The 22,598-nt window shown below is 38.7% G+C and overlaps 2 protein-coding genes across 9 annotated transcripts in view; one reads left to right on the forward strand and one right to left on the reverse strand.

Annotated features, from left to right (window-relative positions):
- acsl6 (acyl-CoA synthetase long chain family member 6) overlaps window positions 1-22,598 on the forward strand; it is a 40,913-nt gene that overhangs the window by 13,951 nt on the left and 4,364 nt on the right. The window contains exons 1-16 of one of the 8 annotated variants that reach the window (XM_056730279.1): window positions 5,146-5,262; window positions 5,383-5,482; window positions 13,956-14,176; window positions 15,817-15,931; window positions 16,153-16,217; window positions 16,301-16,402; window positions 16,493-16,592; window positions 16,688-16,866; window positions 17,661-17,693; window positions 17,913-17,964; window positions 20,398-20,471; window positions 20,586-20,663; window positions 21,610-21,744; window positions 22,000-22,134; window positions 22,224-22,319; window positions 22,399-22,471. In XM_056730279.1, coding sequence (XP_056586257.1) covers window positions 5,257-5,262; window positions 5,383-5,482; window positions 13,956-14,176; window positions 15,817-15,931; window positions 16,153-16,217; window positions 16,301-16,402; window positions 16,493-16,592; window positions 16,688-16,866; window positions 17,661-17,693; window positions 17,913-17,964; window positions 20,398-20,471; window positions 20,586-20,663; window positions 21,610-21,744; window positions 22,000-22,134; window positions 22,224-22,319; window positions 22,399-22,471 — 1,564 coding nt within the window. In that variant the 5' untranslated portion in view covers window positions 5,146-5,256. The other 7 variants (XM_056730281.1, XM_056730283.1, XM_056730282.1 and 4 more) reach the window with 7 other exon arrangements.
- irf1b (interferon regulatory factor 1b) lies at window positions 1,803-4,542 on the reverse strand. The gene is made up of 9 exons (XM_056730287.1): window positions 4,383-4,542; window positions 3,960-4,051; window positions 3,764-3,863; window positions 3,461-3,672; window positions 3,267-3,348; window positions 3,064-3,183; window positions 2,915-2,949; window positions 2,607-2,733; window positions 1,803-2,507 (listed from the first exon to the last, which is right to left on the reverse strand). Exons 2-9 carry the CDS (start codon window positions 4,044-4,046, stop codon window positions 2,374-2,376), a joined length of 897 nt encoding a protein of 298 aa, XP_056586265.1. The 5' UTR covers window positions 4,047-4,051; window positions 4,383-4,542; the 3' UTR covers window positions 1,803-2,373.

Raw genomic sequence — 22,598 nt, forward strand, 5'->3', positions numbered from 1 at the left:
TTTTTTTTAAATTGCATTAGTTTAGCTCTATTCTCAAAATTTACATTTGATATTTTGACGAACACTGTGAACGGTAACAGACCACTCTAGCAAACACTCAGTCCACTGCGTTACAAAAATGAAGGTACGGAACAAAACCTGTTTCTCTTATAAACGTTCAACTAAATGTTAGAAATGTTAGAAATGTTATTTGCACTATAATTGTTGGTTGCCAGAACAACGGCTCGCTATTTTTGTGTGATATCTTTTTTGTTCTTTGCATTTTAATTTCATTATTGTTTTTTTATACTCGGCTAATGACATTTTCTGTCTCCTTATGTTCCCATTTTTTATTTTCATCTAAAAATGATTCTGTTCTTTCTAAAATGATTTATTATAAATCATTATTACTGTATTGTAAAGCCACGTTTGTCTCTGTAATGTAGGTTAAGCCAGCAAACACACCCACGCAGACACGCACATAAGCACATAAACAAACAATAGCATCTACCATCACAGTTTCCTTGCCGTCACTGTATTCAAAGTCATGTAAATGTGAAGACATGAATATAAATATAAACAGAAATGACGACCTGAAGTGACCTGCATACATTATAATTTATTGCTGAAAATATGTTTGAGTTTAAATTGCTTTGTTCCTGTGTCATTGTGCCTTAGTAAATTACTCATTTTTATCTGGAACAGCAGCTAGCAAAATATTTTCTTGTTGAGGGATATGTTAGTGGATTTGTGCGGAATGCTGTTAAACAGGTTCTGAACGGCGTGTAGCGTGAATTTATTTCCTCAAGATGATAATCACCTCTTCTGTGAAGGCTTTGAGGGAAATGCTTTTAGTCTGTTTTATATGAAATGCTTAAGTGTACAGTATATGCAGCTGAGAGGGAATGTGGACAATGAAAACATCTATTCAGACTGGTAAGATAACCAGCTACAGAGATAACAGTGGAGCAGGTCACAGACAGTGTCGACGGAAACCTTTGACAGTAAATGTGCTGTATAAAAAAACAGGCGTTTTACACAAATCTCATCAGTCAATATATCTTAGATCTGAGGAAACTATTCTAAAACTTCATATCATATTTCTTCCTTTTCTTTGTGTTTCAGAGAATGCTGTATCATAAAGGGTGATCTCAAGAGTGCAAAACCTATTGACCTATATATGAAGACAAAGTTAAGTCATTTACCATTAAGACAACAACAACATGAAAGTATCTAATGACATGCATATAATGAAAATAATGACATGCGTAATAACGTAAATAATGACATACATTTAAAAAGAAACGCCTCTCTTGTTATGAATATCACATGAAGTCTTTTAAGAAGCTTAGTTTTTCTTGTTCTTCATTACATGTTTGCTCCGTGACTTTGGACACTTTTATCCAACGTGAATAAATATGCGGCTTCATTTCAATAACAATAATTCTGTTTACTGATGTTTATTGTATTGACAAAACAGAAAAATAAAGTGATTTTCTAAATAAAAAGTGCCCTTCTTTGAATTAAACAAAACACATTTTTTCAATGAGGATGTCACAACAATTAATTAGCAGAATGCAGAATGACAGTATGATTCAGGGCCAGGACAGAGTCAAAAGTTTCTCAAGTTCAATATAAAATACTCAAGTAATATAAAAATATAAAAAGCCTGTGATTGCCTCTTTTTACACTTTGACCCATACAATGTATTGTTGGCTTTTGCTGCAAATATACCCATGCTGCTCCAGGGTCACATACAGGCTGCATATTGTATTTCCTCATAAGCCCAATTAGAACATTTTGAAAAATCACAAACAAGAAAATCATTTTTCAAATTTTTATTACAAATAAATATTTACATTATGTACAGTGAATAACCCCATTCCATAATTCAACAGCTTCATTTGATGATTGCTATATATGTATATGAGTAATGTGTAAGAAACCCCTGACGTGAGCATGTAACGGAATCAGACAAATTCACATTAGATGAGATTTAAGCTGTACAACTGGCATCAAATCCACAACCCCGAATTTAATAAGACATTTGCTATTCTATGCTCCAACTGATATGAAACTTTCCTCGAAACGTCATTACAACGTTTGACAAGTCCGAGATTGCAAGAACAAGGGTGAATCTATTAAAAAGCAAAAGAGCTGATATGACGACAATGACACAAAGTAACACATATCTGACTGGAATTAGGGATTGTGGCCTGGAGTGAAACACACACAAGAAGCTTGATATAAAATGTCCAGGTGGATGCATTCGAATGGATCAAGACTTTGAAGTATGCCTGAGGTACAAGGTTGACTTGATCTGAGTCCATGAGCGAAAGAGTCTACTGGATGGAGTCTGAGGTAAGAAAAAAAGAGTTCATTTGCCCAAGGCTCTCAGAGAGAACACATGAGCGGCTGATGTGGCACGGTGCTGTTGCTGTTCCACATCTCCGTGTAGGTGCACATGTCAGAGACTTCAGGCAGGCCCGAGTTCAGTTCTGTATATAAGCAAAATTCAAGCTCTTCTCCTAAAGAAAAAAGATAAAAAACACATTGAGTCAAACTGACATACGTCTAGGATAGTTTGGAATGTGACTACTAATGTCCTTTCTAGTCTTGCCATTTACCTGAGCTTTCGCTCCACTGGCTCTCTGGACTGAGAGACTCTGTTGTGGCTCCTTCATTGGCCAGGAACCCCTTTCCTTGGAAATTTTGTAGCCACTGCGAACTATCGCGTTCCAATTGCCGTGTGATCTGGAAAAGCAAAGCACGGAACTTGTGAGCCAATGAGTTTTGCTTGTTCTTTTATAGGCTAACTAGGCTAGCAGCAAGAACATTTTGGCCCATGACAGGCTTTTTGAGAAATGCTACACTGGGGTATTCCTGTCAATGAAAAGGCACAATGAACACAGAAAACTATGAAGCGTCAACTCACCTCAATGATGGCTTCATTGGCATCTTCCTCGAAGTCTGAGGGTCAAAGAGAAAATGCAATGAATACCTGGCTGTATGTAGCGTTACATAACTCATGACAAAACCAACTGCTCATTTATGGCATGCGGAAGCAAAAAGATCCTTTATTACCTGTCTCGTGAACTGGTGACACCTGAAACTTGCTCAAGTAATTATCGTTTGTGCTGTCGGGGCCAATTTCCACTTCAAACCCAGACATCTCTGGGACCTCAACGGTAGGGCTGGTGGTGCCTGCAGGTCAATACGGAAAACATGAATTTTGTACACACGTTGAATCTTCCTAAACATAAAATCTTGAGGATAAAAGCTCTTACTTAGATGTTCAGTGCTGTCGATGGTGTTCTCCTGAGTAATTCTTTCATCTGTGTCCTGCATTTTGACCTTTGACGACAAAGTCTGAAAACAAACGAACACACGGTGTTTAGCTCCATGTGAACAATAGATAGTACATGTTTTTTGAATCGCAGCACTCTGATGAGAATGAAATGCACACACTCTCTCTCCTCACCTTCGCACGCTTTCTGCCGTCTCGGCTCTTAGATCTCTTGTCTTTCTTTTTGGTGACGGCAGGCAGCATGCGGTAGACCCTCACGGCGCCACAGCCTTTGTTGACGCTTTTGTCCTTTACCTCTTCGATGTCTGGTAGAGAGTTCATGGCACAGCGGAAATTTGCTTTCCATGTTTTGGGGTCAGGCTGGGTCACTCCTTCCCTGAATTTACCTAACATCGAAGATCAACAGTTCAAGTTCATGTTGATCATCAGCTCGTTTCTTGTCTTGCACGGTCTGCGTGTGCATGCGTAATGTCTCACCTGTGTGGATGGCCCATTGCTTGAACAAACAAGCATCTTTGTCCACCTCCCAGCCGTGGCGAGCAGCATGTTTCCATGGGATTGAGAACATCATTTTGTCCTGAACGCATAAGAACACTTCACGTGTAAGACAACTCTATAGCAGCTCGTTCATACTCAATGCAATTGTTGTTGTGACAAGAATATAACACTCTACCTTGTCGACCCACACGAGTCCGGCGATTGTGTTGGATTCCACTTTAGACTCCAGCCAGGGTCGCATGCGCATTCGGGACACAGGCATGATTTCTGCAGCACAACAACATACAAAAACGTTATTTTTTTCTGATCTCTCCTGTGTAACATGTCACTACTGATGTCAAGTGCAAAACCAGGAAACGCATGCACGTATTCGCGTCGTTTTCCTGCACAAAATTATATGAATAACGTGTAGATTTGCTATTAAAACATTGCAGACGTACAATTCTACACTTAATCTAAAAAAGTGTGCTTTCATTTTTGCATGCGAAAAATTAGCTCTTGATTTAAATTCCATTTCTTAAAAAAAATTGATGAGAATCTTATAATTTATGCATCCCAGGAACATTTAAGCAAACGCTAAAAAATGTTAGACACTTACAGTATAATCCGAGGTTGTATCCAAATAGAGAAATATAAAACAAGTGCAATAGATCCTTTAGAGTCGTATATCCTTAAGGGTTCAGCTTGACTTCTGTCAAAGTTCAGTTGCGTTTACTGTACTGTGAAGTGTGTAGGCGCGCGCGTTTATATAGAGCGTGCTGGCTGGGTTTTTCCGACAGCGCGCAGGCGCACTGGAACAGAACGGCTGCTCATTTCGACGGGCTGATTTCCGAGAAATCATGCATTTAAGAGATACACTGACTACATGCGGAAGACAACACACATACAAACACACCCCAATACAACACAACACAAGAATCATATCAACTTTATATACGACACCAGCAAACACGGCCATTCAGTTCACGTGACATCTGAGCTGATATTTATTTACGCAGATGCATTATATAATAAATATGATCCTATGTTGATCTTACACGTGCAATAAATTGTTGTTAAGTAAGTGATTGAATTCAATGGAATGTGTATGCAAGTACAATGAAAGCTCTCTTTACAGGTTATATATTTTGACATTCCTACAGTATAAAACTGCATGCTGGGCGCCAGGGTCAGCACTACAGAGATATACTAATCCGTTTTATGTGTTTAATGACAATTTCAGTAAGAATGTAAGAACATTCAATCATATCTTAAAAGCAGACCAGTTTGTCTCAATCCCATCAGAAAGAGAAGTCAGTAGCTTTCCGGGAAACGTTGCGTGTCTTCACCGGTAGATGGCGTCTGTTATCAGAAATGCCTTCCTGTAAAAGGAGCGTTTCAAAGAAACAGGAGTGTCTGGATCTGTGACAGTCCTCACATACAGAGATTTGGGATTGTTGGTATTGCCGAGAGTTAGTCGTAAATAGTTAGTAATGTGGGTAGGTATAGTGCGCTGTGTTTGCAGCCTTTTTACTTTTGCATTGACCAAACCTTAAAATAGCCTATACGAAAAGAAACACGGAAGGTTATTTCAACCATGTGTTGTTATTTTCAAGCAGTCCTGCAGGTGGCGCGCTCTTCGGAAGCGTGTCCCATTCGGAGGAGGCGTGTCACGTGAAGAGGAGGTGTGTCCCGGGGGGAGTGTCTTATGCAGAGGAGGTATTTTCCTGCGGAGTTTCTGCTCTGTAAATTCCAGGGTTTTCCCAAAGATATTCCAGTGATGTTCCCCTGGAAATCCTATTATCCATACTATAGCCTACATATAGAAGACGTGCAGGGTGTCTTTACAAATAATCATATATATGTAAAAACGCCCTGCACGTCTTATATACAGTATGTGGTTATCCATGGATATATATGATTGCATTCATATTACACACTTATTACAACTCTTTCATGCAAACGCATGTCTCTGTTTTATCTCCATGGGGACAGTACATAGGGCCCTAACAGAACCCCAACACCTAACCATTACAGAAGGAAACTATTTGCATTTTTTTTATATTTTCAAAAGCATATGGTTCTGTACAATTAATAAGCTTGTTTACCCGAGAGACCTTAGTTTGAGTCCCCATGAGTTTGTGTGCATTCAGCTTTAAATCCATACCTTCACCGAAAAACAAGTGCACATACACACATGTGAAATGCAAGGCTATTTGAAAATTATTTATTAACAATAACTATATATTTATGAGATTTTATTCAAAGGAAAATCCAGAAGCCATTTACAATTATCAAAGCAAATAAAAGGAAACAAAAATAAAGTTTATTATTTTTTGTTATTTAAAATTACACAACTTAACCGTATTTGGTCTTGAACAAGAAAAGTTCATTTTTATTCACTGTTCGCAGTGTTGGCTAAATTACTCTGTAAACGTAGTTAATAGTTACTAATTACATATTACATATAGTAATTACTAATTACATATAAATTAGATTACTGTACAAATTACTCTCTCCAAAAAGTATTTTATTACCCATTACTTATAACTTTCTATATCTATATACAACTACATAAAGTACTCTTATTAACTTACTTGTATTACAAACATGAGAAAGATACATTAATGCATGCATTTTAAAGTTAGAATTTTATGTCAATTCCACTATTGTATACGTCGCATAGTATTTAGTTGAATTACATCGGAAATAACTTGTAATTCAAAATCAGAGAAATAAGAGTAATCCCTTACTTTACTTTTTTAAGGGAAAGTAATGAAATTACATTAACCAATCACCCAACACTGACTACTGAGAGCTACAATTCAATTCAAGTTTTAAAGCTTCGACAAAAACAAACAACTGTTATGCAAAAATAAAAATAAAAGCCATTGTTTTACAATTGAAAAAGCTACTCAGCAACTCTTCTTAAAAAAACTATTAATAGGATGCCATGCATTACAGGGGTAAAGCAAAAACCACTTTGCTAAACATGTGTATAATATGCCTTTATTTTTAGTCATAAAGTATTCATAAATAAGAAAAAATCATGAAACATATCCTTCCCCGTCCCATGCATCTCTCGGCCTGTCACCCATCATATTAACACAGATGAAGAAAACCAAAAACCAAGGACCCAGGGCAGAGCCAAATGAGTGAGGATGCAAGGTGGAGCCGGGAGACTTGAAGACCCAGGAGGAGCCAAAGTGAAGAGGACCCAGGGAGACGCCAATACACTGGAGGACCAACCAGAAGCCGCAGCGGGGGGCTTGAAAGACCCCAGTGGAGATAGGGGGTGAGAAAAAGGTGGAGCTGATGATGAAATACTCACCTTCATTGTCTGTATTTCAAAATCACCATCTGTAAAATAAAATCCTAATAAGGAGTTCTTAATTTGTCTACTCTAGATTATTAGGGACACATACTAGTCATTATTACCTCTGCCGTACGATTTATGTAAAATCAAAGGTTTTACAGTTTTGTCAACCAAACCATATGAAACAATTCACAAGCCACACAGTTGCCAGGAGGGTATATGAAACAGAGAAGAATTGGCTTGAGTAAGCTGGGTACTAAATCTCTCCTCGGCCATCTGCTTTGACAGCCCGGTGACATTGGATTGTGTGGCAAATCCACAGCAGCTGCGTCACTGGGAAGCCTGTCTTCTCCAGACAGCTGCCTGCAACAAATCAGCATGTTTTCATATTCCACTTATACTTTTTTTAGAAGTCACTTACTGTTGCCATCTAAGCAAATATCACTGAATACGAGGAGATGATTTTATTTTGACTGAACCTTGCGATGAAATTGTCTGGATTTTCTGGTGAAATGCTTTATTATGAATGTCATAATCAGATCGTGCAGGATACAAGACTGAATAAAATGTTCAGAGAATAGGATAAATTCAATGAAATAAAAGCCATGAATGTTAATGCTAAATTCAGATGATTCTTATCTGTTGATCTTATCTTATATTGGTTCAAATACCGTTAGCAAAGGTTAGTAAACGCACTTTTGATATAGTTAAAAGGTGCGTAAAATAAACTTCAGCTAAAGACAGCTAAAAATCACGTGATTTGGAGTCCTCGCATCTAGAGGGAGAATCCTTCAAGGTTAAACAGGAAAAAGGGAGGGGCATGAGTGTCACGTGATCCGTCATGCCTTCAGGAATTGGTTGATGGCTGATGGAGCAAAAGATAAGCCTAGAAACAATGTGGACGTAATATTGCTACTACTCGAATACCTAGATTATAGACAGCATCCTCACAATATGTTTTAAAAATGATCATGATAAAAAAACGGAGTGACAAATTTTCTAATCCATACCCCCCATTCAAAATCTTCAAAAAAAAAATGTTGGACTCTAAAATTATTAAATAAGATCATCCTAATTAAATATCCTTTTAGGGGTCGTCTGTTTAAAGCAACAACCGTAGCTCATGCAGTTTTTCAGTGTAAATACACGTAGGCTAACTGATTTATCCTGTGTGATTTTACGTAGCCAACCGATTTTAATTTATCGTCACTATATTATCGGTGACCTATTTTACATCACTAGGAATCAGCGTGTAGCCCCATCCGTGCTAACCTTGCGCATGGAGCTCTCGTGATGCAAAGCTCATAGGTGCATCATCACCATCAGGGAGGAGAGATGAGGTGAGGCTTTATTTCCATACTCAGACCTGTCCGTCCTTCTCTCTTTCCGCACGGGCCCGTGCTGGATGTCTGTTTTATAGCTAATCTCTCCATGCAGCAGTGCTCCAACTCTCTCAATGACTGAGACATGCTCGCCTTCGCTTTAGTTGCTGGCTCTGTCTGGGTTGTGCTCGGTGAGTTGCCTTTATTTTCTCTCTCTTGCTTGAGGAATGATGGGAAGCATCGATGCTGGTTTACCGGCTCATGTGTACAGGTTCACAGCAGCGGTGGTGAATTGAACTCGACGATGAAATGCAGCAATGGTCGTGAATGAAATGGGTATTATGAGTGTGGAAAGCGTGCAGCTGGACATTATAATACTGTCCATTTTTAAACCATTTTCACCATTTTTAGCTTCGCAGGCCTTAACTGCATGAATATCTGCCATTGCAAACGAGAAACAGTTTATGCGATTCAACAGCTATCCTGAATACGAATTCACTTATATTCGCTTAAAAGGCAAAGCTTATGAAATGTTTTCCAAATGCAGTGACCGTGAACATGTAAGATGCTGATAACGATGGTTTTTCATTATGCGGCACATGATGGAGATCTCCTATGCGACGCTTTAATTTGTGGAAGCAGCTTTAATAACGAGTAAATCTCATTCATCTCAGTCAGACACACGATAGTGTGACCCAGAAGTGAAATATGTGTGTTCTTATTTTTATTTAATAGGTTTCTTGTTTAAACGACTACAGTTTTACCGGTACCGTGCCGCACGCGCTGCGCTGCGCAGACGCTGGTGACGTCACAGCGAGAGTCGCTGTCCAGCTCGCGGTTCTGAAACGTCATTGCGCCTCATCCTGCATACAGTAGTGCCGTGTAGTTTCCAAGCTGCCTGCTGTAGATCACGACTGAAACCCATTATGAAATATACCGAGCACATTTTACACGCTTCTGTAGATCCCTCGGTGTGTCTGAAAGAAGCCTGCGCATCACACACCATACATTTTTCATAGTCGCATATGCTAACGAAGAGTGCGTGGACACCCCAAACCTTACTGCGTCTGACCTGAGCCTTTCAGCTGCCATGTGGTCCTTATAAATAATGCAGGGAGTCAGGTTTGCTGTGAGACAGAGGTAAACCTAATATCTGATCCTATGCTTCATTATTCAAAGATTTAAGAGAACCAACACCAGTGCAAGTGTCTCTAATGGAAGTGTGCTGTCTATTGTGACACATAAACCTAGCAAAGCCTTAAGAAATCAAATACAAATCAATATTTCATCCATATTAGATCTTTTTAGATCTTTATCTTTATTGACAAAAAAAAAGAAATGCAGCTATGGACGAGAAACGACTGATCAATGAAGAAATGAAATTAACCTGAAAATCATGCACATCTTCTTCCACACCACTTCTGCTTTGAAGGACGCGGCGAGCTGATAGGGGCACACAGCAAAAATGTCATAATAAAGATCCTCATATGGGTGCAGTCATGTGGCTGAATGTCAGACGATTTAACCGCAAGCGTCTCACAGGGTTTTGTGGTGTGCTGAATGGAGAAGATGAATCTTTATTATTAAAGTGTTCCTTAGTCAGCAGAATCCTTTTGCTGAGGAAACAGGGCATATTTTACTGATGGTTAGTGGGTCACATGTAATTCTGTGGCTCATTACATTGAGTACCACCTTTACAACCCTGTCACACAATCGAATTAGCCCATCATGTATTTCTTTTGGCAGATGATCTAAGATTTCACATAACCTGGTAACGTCTACATTACCTGGTTTTATTCAAAATGACAGTATAAGGGTACAATTCTTTTTCATAGGTCAGATAAAATGGAAGACGTCAGCATAGATCGAGATGAAATCTAACGTTGAGCAAGGGCAGCTTTGTCTGTTAAAGTGCGTGCATTTGCTTTATAGGTACATTCTAGCTGTCTGTAGTTGAGCTTGTTTGATGTTTAAGGTGATGCGATTGATGTTATTTATATTTCATTATGTGTGTTTGTGAGGGCTGAGCTGAAAGCTAAGACTCAGTATCATGTAGTCAAGGGTATAGATAGAGAGATGTGGATTAAGCAGAGGGAGGGGCACAGGCAGAGCTGCATCTGCTGAGGGTGGTGTGATACGGTGGCCAGGAAGGTTCATAGCTGGCTCATGCGTTTTCTCTTCCGTCTCTCTCTCTGTGCGCTTCAATGTTGCTGCTGTAATGTGGAAAGTCATACCAGGTTGATTTATAATAATCAGTGGTGCAGCAGTGCTGCTTGCCTACTGCAATATTCCATTCCAATTTGATAACGCAATAAGATTCATTGGAGTTAACATGGGACTGATCAATTAGACTCAATATAAGGATTCACAGTGAATGACCTGGTGTGAAATGAAAGGAATTCCAAGGAAGTGAAAGGGCAGCAGGAAAGACTTTGCACAGCCAGTGAAGCGCAGGGGTTACTGTCGTCCATCAGCTTTCTGGACTAATAGGCTGTAATCTCTTGTGATAGGGCAGACTAATTGCTCCTGATGCTTTGCAGATGGGGTGTGAGGTAAGGTGGTGGAGGCGGAGCAGTGCACTTCTGACTCCTCCCTCATGATGGAAAGCAGATGCAAAGCAAATCTTTTCAGTGTGTATATAACAAATGCTTTTTGAATTTCTTCAGCGTATTTGGTAAATGTTTCCATTTTAACTGGGGTGAAGAGTCTGCTGCTACACGAGAATGCAGTCTGAAGGCAGATGATATTTAGATTTGCTAAACAGTGATAAAAGTATTTTTTTATTGACTCTCAGTCCGTTTCCAATCCAGTAGTATGAAATTGTTTTCTTTTACTATTACTGGTCATTTTATTTTAGTCTTTTCATTGCTTTGCTAAACAATGAACTTTGATGACCCATACATACTAAAAAGACCCAAACAAAAGATTAGAAAGGTGTGGGAACCCAGAGGTTCATCATGTTTTCTCCAGACATCCAGTATTGATCCCCAGAGGTTATTACTAATACCTCAGAGATAACGTTACCTGGTTACCTTCGGTTACAACTAATCAGCCCCCCCCCTCATTTTCATGATGTCATGACAGTGGGTCATTCATGATGGTGAGAAAACGCTTCTGATAGGCGTGCAAGGTATCATTTGAAGTAACATGCATGATTGCACATAACTTAATTTTTTTGTACATAAAGTGCTGATCGGTTAACAATTATGGTCGGCAATGTTTATTAATGAATAATAGGAAAATACACATAAGAAAAGTATTCTATATTCTGCACCCTGTGAATATTTAGATGGACGTAACACCTTGATATTCTGCAGTTTATTCACTGTTCAGAAACAACAAGTCTGTTAAAATAGTTCATGCAAAATGACATTTGGTTCAGATTGTCAGTGAATTTTGTAATAATAATAAAAAATGTGCTAAAGGATCTCGTGTGAAAACCAGCATCTAAAGAAGCGCAGAGATTTCTTCAGGGGATTTACAAATCGAGGTCAAACATGTAGTTATTTGTATTACACTATAGTTTAAATAACTACAGTCCTTGAGCGGTTCACTGTTTATCTGAGTTATTTACAAGTGCACAGACAGCAGTCATATGCAGAGGAAGTAAACTTCAGCTTGTGGCTTCGGGTAAACACCCTTTAAAAGGCTTCACAAAAAAATCAATACCACAAAAGACAATTCAGCAGTTCTGCTGGCATAAATAAACACGAGATCTATAAGTATCATTGATTTATTGATAGCCTTATTAACCGAGAAGAATATCCAAATCTCCAATTTCATCTAATGTCCTGTAATTTCTTCTGCAATGAAAAAACCGCCACCCCTTTTTTTGATGTGATGCCACAATGTCACTGCACATTTGTTAAATGAAAAGTAGACCTTATTGTTGAGAAAGTTACAAACTCCTCTGATGTGTCCGAAAAGGATTTACTTTAACTTTTTAAGCATTGCATGTAAGCTGTGATTTCAGTGAGAGAACAGTGTGAACTTGGATTGTTTACAGCATACAGCCACTGATCCTTTTAGTTGGTCAATAAGTAGAAAGATTCAAGAAGTAATAAGAACTGTGATGTCTTTTACTTAGGGTCACCAGAAAAAGCATTCAAACCAAACAGCAGAGACGGTGAACTTTAAACTGCACACTGATGCGTCAATTGTCTGAGTTTACAGCTCAGAGAGACAGAAGCATGAATTCAGCCGCTGGAGTTTAAATATTGGTGAGTTATGAGACTGATGCATGTGTGATGGTTCTGCTCTCATAACTGCGGTTATTGATCACTCTGATGTCATGTGTGTCTGTGCATTGCTTTGTCTTTTCAGTAATATCCATACCATCTCCGAAAAGCCGTCATCTAAACATGTTTGTTAGCGCTAAAACATTTCAAGAAATACATACAGACATATACATGTACTGTATTTCTGTTAAGGTGTTATAGTCTAGAGATTTTTTTGATCATTAAAAAAATGTATAAGAAAATTCTAAAATGTCTAAGATGACTTTTGAAGTTGTGGTAAGAGTGAAAGATAAATGAAATATAACAGTTTTGGTACGTTTAAGGCCTGGGTTAACAAAGGGAAGGAGCAAAAAGTTAGTCAATCTTCAGCTCAGGTGTATTATAAAAACTCTTGTGGTTTTAGCGGATTGGGTGCAGTTTGGTATAGTTTGAAGAGTGAATGTTTTGAAAAGCTTGTCTAGCATCGCTTGTTTATCAACTTTAGGTTGAGATGTCTGACAACAATACCAGAGATGTTAGGAATGATCGTAGTTTTAATAGAAGACCTTTGCCCTAATTTGACCTTGGGAGAGGTGGGAGTTACAAAGAAAAGGAGGAGACTAAGCACTGAACCTTGGGGCACCCCAGTGGTCAACTTGTATGAATTGAACACCTCTCCGGGATAGCTTAAGGGAACTGTCCATACGTCTTGTCTTAAATCAGGCGTGTGTAGAGTTCCTTTGATGTTGGAGCCCATTCTCATTAATTGCGTATAAATAACACGTGCTGTGTCTATATCGTATAATATGTACGCCAAAGTAACCTTTGTGTGCAAACAACATGCCTCTTTCTCCATGCCATTTCGGCAATTTGGTTTACTAACTTGTATCCAAACCCTAAACCTAACAGTATTATTTTAATTATTTCAGTGTTTCCTCATCATGCACGCTCAAACATGGCTTCTCTCAAACATTGCCGCATCATATACACGCAAAATCGAACTTTGGAGTAGGTATTACACGATATTGCAACAGCGCGTTATTTATACGCAATTGATGAGAATGGGTTGGATGTTCATAGAGAAAAGAAAGAGTTTCTATAAAATGTTCTTTTCAAACCAATTTTCAAAGCAGTTTAAGACAATGAGAACATTTCTATTTTTGTCTGTACTTTATAACCCATACACACACATACACACAGGGTCATCAGTTGCACTGATCTACACTGATGTGCCATGGCTTGAATTCATAGTAAAATTCCTAACAAATGCACCTGCAGTCTGTTGGTTGTAGGCTAACAGATGTCTATCTGTGTCTGTGTGTGTGTCTGTGTGTCAGAGCTCAGTTCCACGCTTATGGAGAAAATGCAGTCAAGGGATCTGCTGCTGGGTCTACAGCTGCCTGAGCTGGATGAGCTGGGACAGCTCATACAATCTCTTCCAACCTCCGCGCTCGTCGGTTTGGGTGCCATCACTGCTGTTCTGGCCTACTGGTTTGCGACACGCCCTCGTGCCATTATTCCACCCTGTGACCTCCGTCACCAGTCACAGGAAGTAGAGGTAGGTCAGGTGTTTAGACACAGACTCTCTCAAATATTTAGCTCATATGAAACACAACTTCAATAAGGTTTCTTCAATCAAATTGACCTTACTACTATTTTAAATTTTGAAAAGTAGTTTATGCAGTTAACTTATTTTGATAAGACATAGACAAAATAAAAAAAACAATTATTAAAACTTAAGGCAGCAAAAAAATGCTTTATAGTTTTTGATTTATCCTGTCAGTTAAAGGCTTGGAAAGCCTTTACAACCTTTTGATTTTGAGCATTTGTTTTAGCTGATAGAGAAAAATCTTAACCATTCCTTTAATTTTTAGACAACAAATGTGCAGATAGAGCTAGATTTTGTACACAAAGAAAAAATAAGAAATTGAATTAGAGAATCTCCTAAATTGCAAAGCTGGGAGTGCGTTAAAGAGGCTACAATACAAGCTTTGCTTTGATCTTTTGTCATAATTCCAAATTATCTTTCTTTGTTACTTCCTAGTTTTGATGATTTAACTATTTTTGTAACCTGTAGACAGTAGTAATAATAAGGAATGAGTACCGTGGGTGTGTCTTGACTTTTGTCTGGTTGTGTTAAGGCGAGCGTAACATTATCCTTTTATCATCTGGATGGTCCAGTTTTGCAGATTTGATAAAAATAGGATTCATGTTTACACTTGCATCTTCTTTGTTGCCTACACCATTTACATTGTATGAGCTCACGTCCTGAACCCTGTGTTGAATTAATCTGGCTCTAACCTGAATCCTGCTCACTGTTTTTGCATAAGCAAAACATTTAAGACAGGAGGCCAGTTGAATCATCTTAAAACTTTAGTGTGAATCCTTACCTACAAACAATTAACAAACATATCATACATCTATACGGCCCATTTTAAGAAAAGAAGGATATTGATATTTGAATGAAACGTCCAGGCCCATAAACGTTTTTAAATCCCATGTTGTAGACGTTATGGCAGGGTTTCCCGTACAGAGCATAAACCTAGTCCTAGAGTAAAATAATAAGCCTAGTCCCAGACTTACATAAACGTTAAAGCAAAAGTTATGGTTTTTATAAGGCATATTTGGAAACAACTACTCAAACTACTTAATTGAAACCCTGTCCGGGAAACCCTTTTATTTTCAATGATTCACAGAGAGAAATGTTGCCTTGCAGGTTTTCCAAAGAAGTGTCCTCAGATGCCACGGGAGAAGTTTCAGTGTTTTTGTGGTATTGTAACGTGTAGGTAGCCTAAGAGCACCACACCCAGTTTCATAACCATCTGCTGAAAATTCAAACACATCCTATAGAGTCGAGTCTAATGCAAATTTAGGCAAATGTAAATGCAAACAAGTACCAGACGACCACTTCAAAGATACTTCTTTGTGCAGATGTTGAAATTGTATTTTGAAACTTCAGTGAGCACATGCTTTATACAACATTAACCTGTAGATTCAGCCCAAATGAGCTTTACTGTATTGTACCGTATGTGCCCACTGGTGTCAGGTATGTACTGCATCCGTTCGGTCTAATTTTCTTTTTCTTTGATATATGTGATATTTTTGTGCATGTGTTCAGTAGAAGAGACAGAAAGTCACAGCCCGGGACTGAAACGCCAGTGACGTGTGTTAAAGCTTTTCTTTCACCTGTGTTTTCAGAAGGAAGATGGCGCTCGGAGGTCCATGATGGGCAGCAGCTCAAAACTGCTCTCGCACTACCATGAAGATGCCAAGACGATGTATGAGGTCTTTCAAAGAGGGCTACACATAACCGGTGAGTGTCACCCGAGCAAACCTTTGTTTCAGATGACATTGACATTTCAGAATTGTTGAAATGTTTTTAGTGTCAAATTAATTAATAATAAATAGTGACCACTAATATTCATTCAGGGTCTGCAGCCTGACCTTGCACATTTGTAACTGCGATTTTTTTTATTGTGCTGCAAATCAAAAACCTGTTCTTCCGATGCTGACGTGCTTTGTGTTTTTATTTAGGAGATGGACCGTTTTTAGGCTCCAGACTTCCCAATCAGCCCTATAAATGGTTGTCGTACAAAGAGGCGAGTGTTGAAATGAAGTGTAGTATCTTTATTTCTGTGTTTAGCGGCTGGCCTCATGTCCTCTCTTCCTGTATCTGCTGTAGGTCTTCAGCAGAGCCGAGAACTTGGGTTCTGGTTTGCTGTCTCAGGGTTGTCAGCCTAATACTGATCAGTTCATTGGTGTGTTTGCACAAAACAGGCCAGAGGTAAAATAAACCCCAACAAAAACAAAATACCAAACCAAGGTGTACAGATGCATGATGTTGAGTTTCTTTTTACGTCTTTATCTATTTCAGTGGATCATAGCAGAGCTGGCATGTTACACATACTCAATGGTGGTGGTGCCGCTTTATGATACTCTTGGACCTGACGCTATACGCTTTATCATTAATACAGGTACAGGTACATTTTCACCATCAAATGCTCCTAAGTTAGTCATTTCAGCCTGCATTGCCATCTTACAGCTTTTTCCCATAAACATTTTATTACAGCTGAAATCGCCACAGTGATCTGTGACAAACCCGAGAAAGCCAAGGTGCTTCTGGGAAAGGTTGAGAGAGGAGAAACACCGGGTCTTAAGACCATCATCCTCATGGATGCTTTTGACCTTCAGCTGGTGGAGGAAGGGCGGAAGTGTGCAGTTCATATCCAGGCTCTTAAAGACGTCGAGGTAGGTCCACAAAGCAGTCCTGTAGCTCAGCTACAACAGTATATGAGTTTGCTAACAAAAAGAGATTACTCATAAAGATTTTTTATTGTGCATTCGAGTTTATATCAATCAAACTGCAGCAGGTTTGTTTTTAATTTAAGGTCTTATTACAAAAAAGAATACAGCTAACTAACACAATGAAACACAATAAAAACATGATAACATAATAAAAAAAATGATCTAAAAAAAAAAAAAAAACGGGGTTATCTCATTTTGGAACTAAAGTCTTCATATCTTTAAATACATCTGTAACAGCGTACCTGCTGTGTTTTATTTTGATGAATGGCTGGCAGACCCAATACTAGGCTGGCTCGACTGGGTGGGGGATTGGGGATATTTTGATTGGGTTGGTATTTTCTAGTAAAATAGTTGTAGTTCATTGCATGCATCATTTTGTTACAGGCATTTATGTATGATCAAATATCATAATGGTCATGGTTCAAAGCATCTACTGGACACAATTCATAGCCAACAGTGTATTTTAGTCTTCACTTCATTCAGCACGTGAAGCTTCCTCGGTAGTTTATCAGGAAAATCCATCCGAGAAATTCCTGAATGAGACGTGCACAAGCCTGCTGCGTGCACAATTAAATATGATCAGATGAATGCTTCTCATGAAACTAATCTCGAGGAGAGCACATTGTTGCCTATAAATGTGGGAATATTCAGGAATATTGTTAGGGCTGGGGGGGGCGGGATGTTAGTGCTTGCCTAATAACACCTGATGTTTTTTGTTTGCTCAATGTCTTTTTTAGGCTCTGGGTAAAGAGAAACACAGGAAGCCTGTGGTAAGTGTGAAACCTGTAGTGTACAACTGATCTGGCATACTCTACATTGCTTTTACAGATCAATTGTCCTACATGTATATCACCAACTTCCTTCAGCCAAGTGATTTTAAAAAGCAGTTTTCATTAAATTTTTTGCATTTGAATGAATAAAAATGAATTCATTATGTTGATATGCAACAACTGGGAGTACACTGACTGTATGTGTTTATGTGTTCAAAGCCCCCTGAACCGGACGATCTCTCAATCGTGTGCTTCACCAGCGGCACAACAGGTTAGCCAATGTTTACACCATAATCGAATTGACCATAATATATTTACTCATGCCATATTATATATATATGTGCATTAAATAGTGCACAGCCTTTATTTTTTATTTTTTTAAGTATGATACACTCTTCATAATATTTGACCAATCATTATCCTAACCACAGGCTCTACTGTTCATCACCACGGTGACCCCACACATTTACACATACTAGAAACAGTGGCGCCTCCAGAAATTTTTCATAGGGGTGGCCAGATGGGGCCACTTAAAATCTTGGGGTGGCACCCCAAAACTATAAACCATCATTTCAGAATTTTATTCTACTGTTGTAGTAAACCGGCCTGTAGAAAACTATCAGAAAGACTTACATTTAGGCATTGTTAACGCAATGCTCTTACCACTGAGCTACAGGAGAGCTTAAGGAAACTTCAACTGATATACTTGTTATATTTAATATTACTAATGATATAATGTGCGTAGACTAATAACAGTACAGTTAACATTTTGAGTTGCACAACAATTCTGTTTTATTTTGCAATTATATTTGGCATAAGGTTTATTTTTATTGCATTTATTGCAAACAGAACAGTTACTGGGGAAAAGCAGATACTGGCAGATACAAATAAAAGCAAGGACAGAAACAATCACATCTTTGCTTTATGTAACAGGACTTTCCCAACAGGGATCAATAGTCTGATTCTGATTACCAGGCTATACAGTATGTGTAAGACACTTTTATATCTTTGCTTAATGTAAAACAAAAATAATTATTACTGTTACAAAAAGAACTTCCCAACAGTGATCAATAGCCTCTGATTCTGATTACCAGGCTTCAGAATAGCTTTATTCGCCTGTTGCTATGTTTTTTGGCAAACACATCCACAAAGTCATCAAGATTTATGGCCCTAGTCCTTCTTGATTTTACACTCAGCGCACCCAAATTGCTTAAACGCAAAAAAATTGACATAACATATACATGCACCAGCTACTAATGGCGTTAGCTAGGTAACTCTTGTCAAAACGTGTCAAAGACACATCAAAAAGCTGCTGTAACAGTATACTGTAACTATTTGGCACTTAAAAAGGACGTCACGACACATAATTCCCCGTCTTCTTTTACTAAATAATATTTTTGACTTATTTACTGACCGGTAGTCTTCTTGTCTTCTTTCTTAACTTATTTTGAAATTGTTGACCGACGGGCACGCACTGCGCAACAGCGGCATGGACGGAGGGGCGGGGGAGGCGGGGGAGGGGCGGACTACTGTGTGCGATCGAAGGTCTATAGCGGCTTGCCTGCCTGGCTGTGCATTAGGGATGAAATGCATAACTGATGCTACAAAAATGTATACTGGCCAGTGGGGTGGCCAGGAGTCGGCCAGGGGTGGGCGTGGCCACCCCTGGCCACCCCCTGTTGGCGCCACTGACTAGAAATCCTTCTAAATTTCAAAGTAATACAACATTAAACACTAACAGATCTCCCCCTATATTAATATTCAGAAAAAGGTAACCTACATTTAAACAATTTGACTCTCCTTTAGCAGTCAGAAGCAAAGCATGCTGGGAACTAGAAATCTGCTTTAATTCATTCTGTGAATATGTATACTATACCTCAATGACATTTACATGGGAACATCTATGTGCAATAAATACTCAATAAAATATCAAATGTGATGAATATTACATTTGTTTTTGTCTTCGTTTCATAATATATTTTTATGTTCTATATACATCCATATACTGTCAATGTATATTAAGCTGTATGTTGAAAATATTAGCAACAGCTATGACAGTCCAATATATGGAAATGTATTATGTAATATATTGCATTATATTTTTGTTCTGTAAGGGTCTGACAGTGTTTTTAGTACACACCCTACTCCTTTCAATTCTAGTGCGGCGTTACATTAGTTTTGTGGCCATTTTATTAGGTACATTGTTGTGTCCTTGAGCTCCTGGTACTCCCTTTCTGTAGTGAGTCCGACTCCTTCTTGCACATTTCTCGCCAGACTTCAAAACATCTGTAGAAGAATGAAAGGGAGGAAATAAGGATGAAACATCACAGAACATATGCAACCACAGTCTAAAGTTCATTGCATAAAATGTCAAAGTGTTTTAAGTGTTTTAAGTGTTTAAGTAGCACACATTTGGACATATTCTGGTTGTCAGATGTTAGTAGTGTCCATTCTTAGCATTAAGTCTGTCTGTGGTTGTATATTATAGCAGATTGAGTTTGATAAATATGTAGCCTATTGTTGTAATGTATTTCAAACCTGACAATGCGAAATATTTTGTAAATTTTTCAAGTGTGACTACATGTCACCTCATAGCTTATTCTTTAATTATCCAAAGCAACGTGATGCTTGAATGTTGAATTTATGGCGACCGACGGCCAATCTAAAGAGTTACTGTATTTAGTATGTGTGTTTTGCCCATCAGGAAATCCAAAGGGAGTGATGCTGACCCACGGGAACGTTGTGGCTGACTTCGGAGGCTTCTTGAAAGTGACGGATGTGAGAACAGTTTTATTAATGTCATTTAGTGAGATGAACCCTGTTAAAGATGGTGGAGTGAGACATGTTATTGTGTCTGACCGAAGTCCGTCTGTGTGTGTTACTGTTTTGCAGAAAGTCATCTTTCCAAACCAAGATGATGTTCTCATTTCCTTCCTGCCTCTAGCGCACATGTTTGAGAGGTTGATTGAGGTGAGATTTGTGTCTTCCTATGAAGTCTTTTGTATTATGTAATATCTCACAGTTTTAAGCTCATGTGTGAGTAATAAAGAAAAGTCTCCCACCCACCAGCAGAAACCAGGTTTTGTTTTTATTAGTTCATTCAGCTCTGCTGTATCAGATTACAGTTTGGCTGTGGATCGACTGTGTGCATAAACAAGAGCAAGAGTCCACACCCACACAGACACACACACCATAGACACATGTAGAAATCACTTCCTCTTTAACAAACACTAAAGGTCTGCGTCCTTACATAACCCACAGCCAGAGATCATACATTAAATACAATACTACAACAGTTTTATTTGAGGTTAAAATAATTGATTCTTGTTCTTTTAGGGTCATTTTAACAAAAATTTTACACTAGGGTCAGATGGCAGACTGCTGATATTAGAATATATATGTAGGCTTATGTGAATATGTATTGTCTATATTTATGTGGTTATATAGCTTTGTGCACTATTTTAGACTAACTGAGACAAGTTCTATAGCACTTATAAGTTATGCACTGCATTTGCTAAATGACTAATTGTAGATTAGCTCAGGGCTCTGTCATTTCCACTAACGTTGCCTCACAGAATGGTCTTACCATGTACCATGTATTATTTTCAACCCTCTTCTTGATTTATTTGTTTTGTTTTTCTTCCTGTAAAGTTGCAACAATGAAAACATTGTAAAAAGCACTATATGAATAAAATTGAAGTGAATTAAATATTATGTGAATGGGTAGAAATATGAAGTATTCATATTTTTTTGAATGATAATGAATTTTGGCTTGAAAGTTTGGGCATTTTGTGACATTCTTCACCTTTCTCTCCGGGATTGTCCGGGCAAATGTATAGAATGACTTTTAAAAGCATTTGTGCGACTGGCAATAAACAAGATTTTTGTGTTTTGTTGTGTATTTGCTGCATTCTAGTCGGTGGTAATCTGTCATGGCGGAAGGATTGGCTTCTTCCAAGGTGACATCCGTCTCCTGCCCGACGACATGAAGGCTCTCCGGCCCACTATCTTCCCAGTGGTCCCTCGTCTCCTGAACCGCATGTATGACAAGGTGAGAGAAGCAAAACCTCAACTCTCTGAACCTTTTCAGATATTTATTGAAAAGAAATGTTACTACTTGCTATAATAATAAAGATACACTACATCACATCAAATCTGTCAAAGTTTGTAATTACTTGTTTTATTTTCGTTACCTTTGCTCTCGTTAATTTGTTGTTTGTTGCTGTTGCTGTGGTACAAGTGAACTTTTATTATTACTATTTAGTGAAAGCATTAAGTGTATATAATGGCTATGTACTGTGTTCAGATCTTCAGTCAGGCCAACACCTCTGTGAAACGCTGGCTGCTGAACTTTGCAGCCAAAAGAAAAGGGGCCGAGGTGAGCCGTGGCGTCATCCGCTGCGACAGCATATGGGACAAGATCTTCTTCCATAAGATCCAGGTGTGTGATCTACAGCATGTAAGACATATGGTGCCATGAGTTGTATTGACGGGAAGACATGTTGATGTTTGCCTGTGGTCACGTTTCAGGCCAGTCTGGGCGGCAGGTTGCGAATGATTATTACGGGAGCAGCTCCGGCCTCTCCATCAGTCCTGGGCTTTCTGAGAGCAGCGCTGGGCTGTCAGGTCCGAGCACCACATCACATCGCTCTGTGTTATGTCATATTGTGATGTTCTAGGGTGATGTTCTTTGGTGTGTTTGCAGGTGTATGAGGCGTACGGTCAGACAGAATGCACAGCCGGATGTACCTTCACCACACCTGGAGACTGGACATCTGGTGAGACCTGCATATATAAGAAAGAAACCAAACTTCCCATGTGTTTCCCAGCGCTGAAGTCCATGAATGACTCACACCGTGATCAGTGAATCACTCACTCACCAGCTTGTTTTTATGACTTAAATTC

The sequence above is a fragment of the Triplophysa dalaica genome, chromosome 19 (assembly GCF_015846415.1).
Source record: "Triplophysa dalaica isolate WHDGS20190420 chromosome 19, ASM1584641v1, whole genome shotgun sequence".
Taxonomy (NCBI): Eukaryota; Metazoa; Chordata; class Actinopteri; order Cypriniformes; family Nemacheilidae; genus Triplophysa; species Triplophysa dalaica.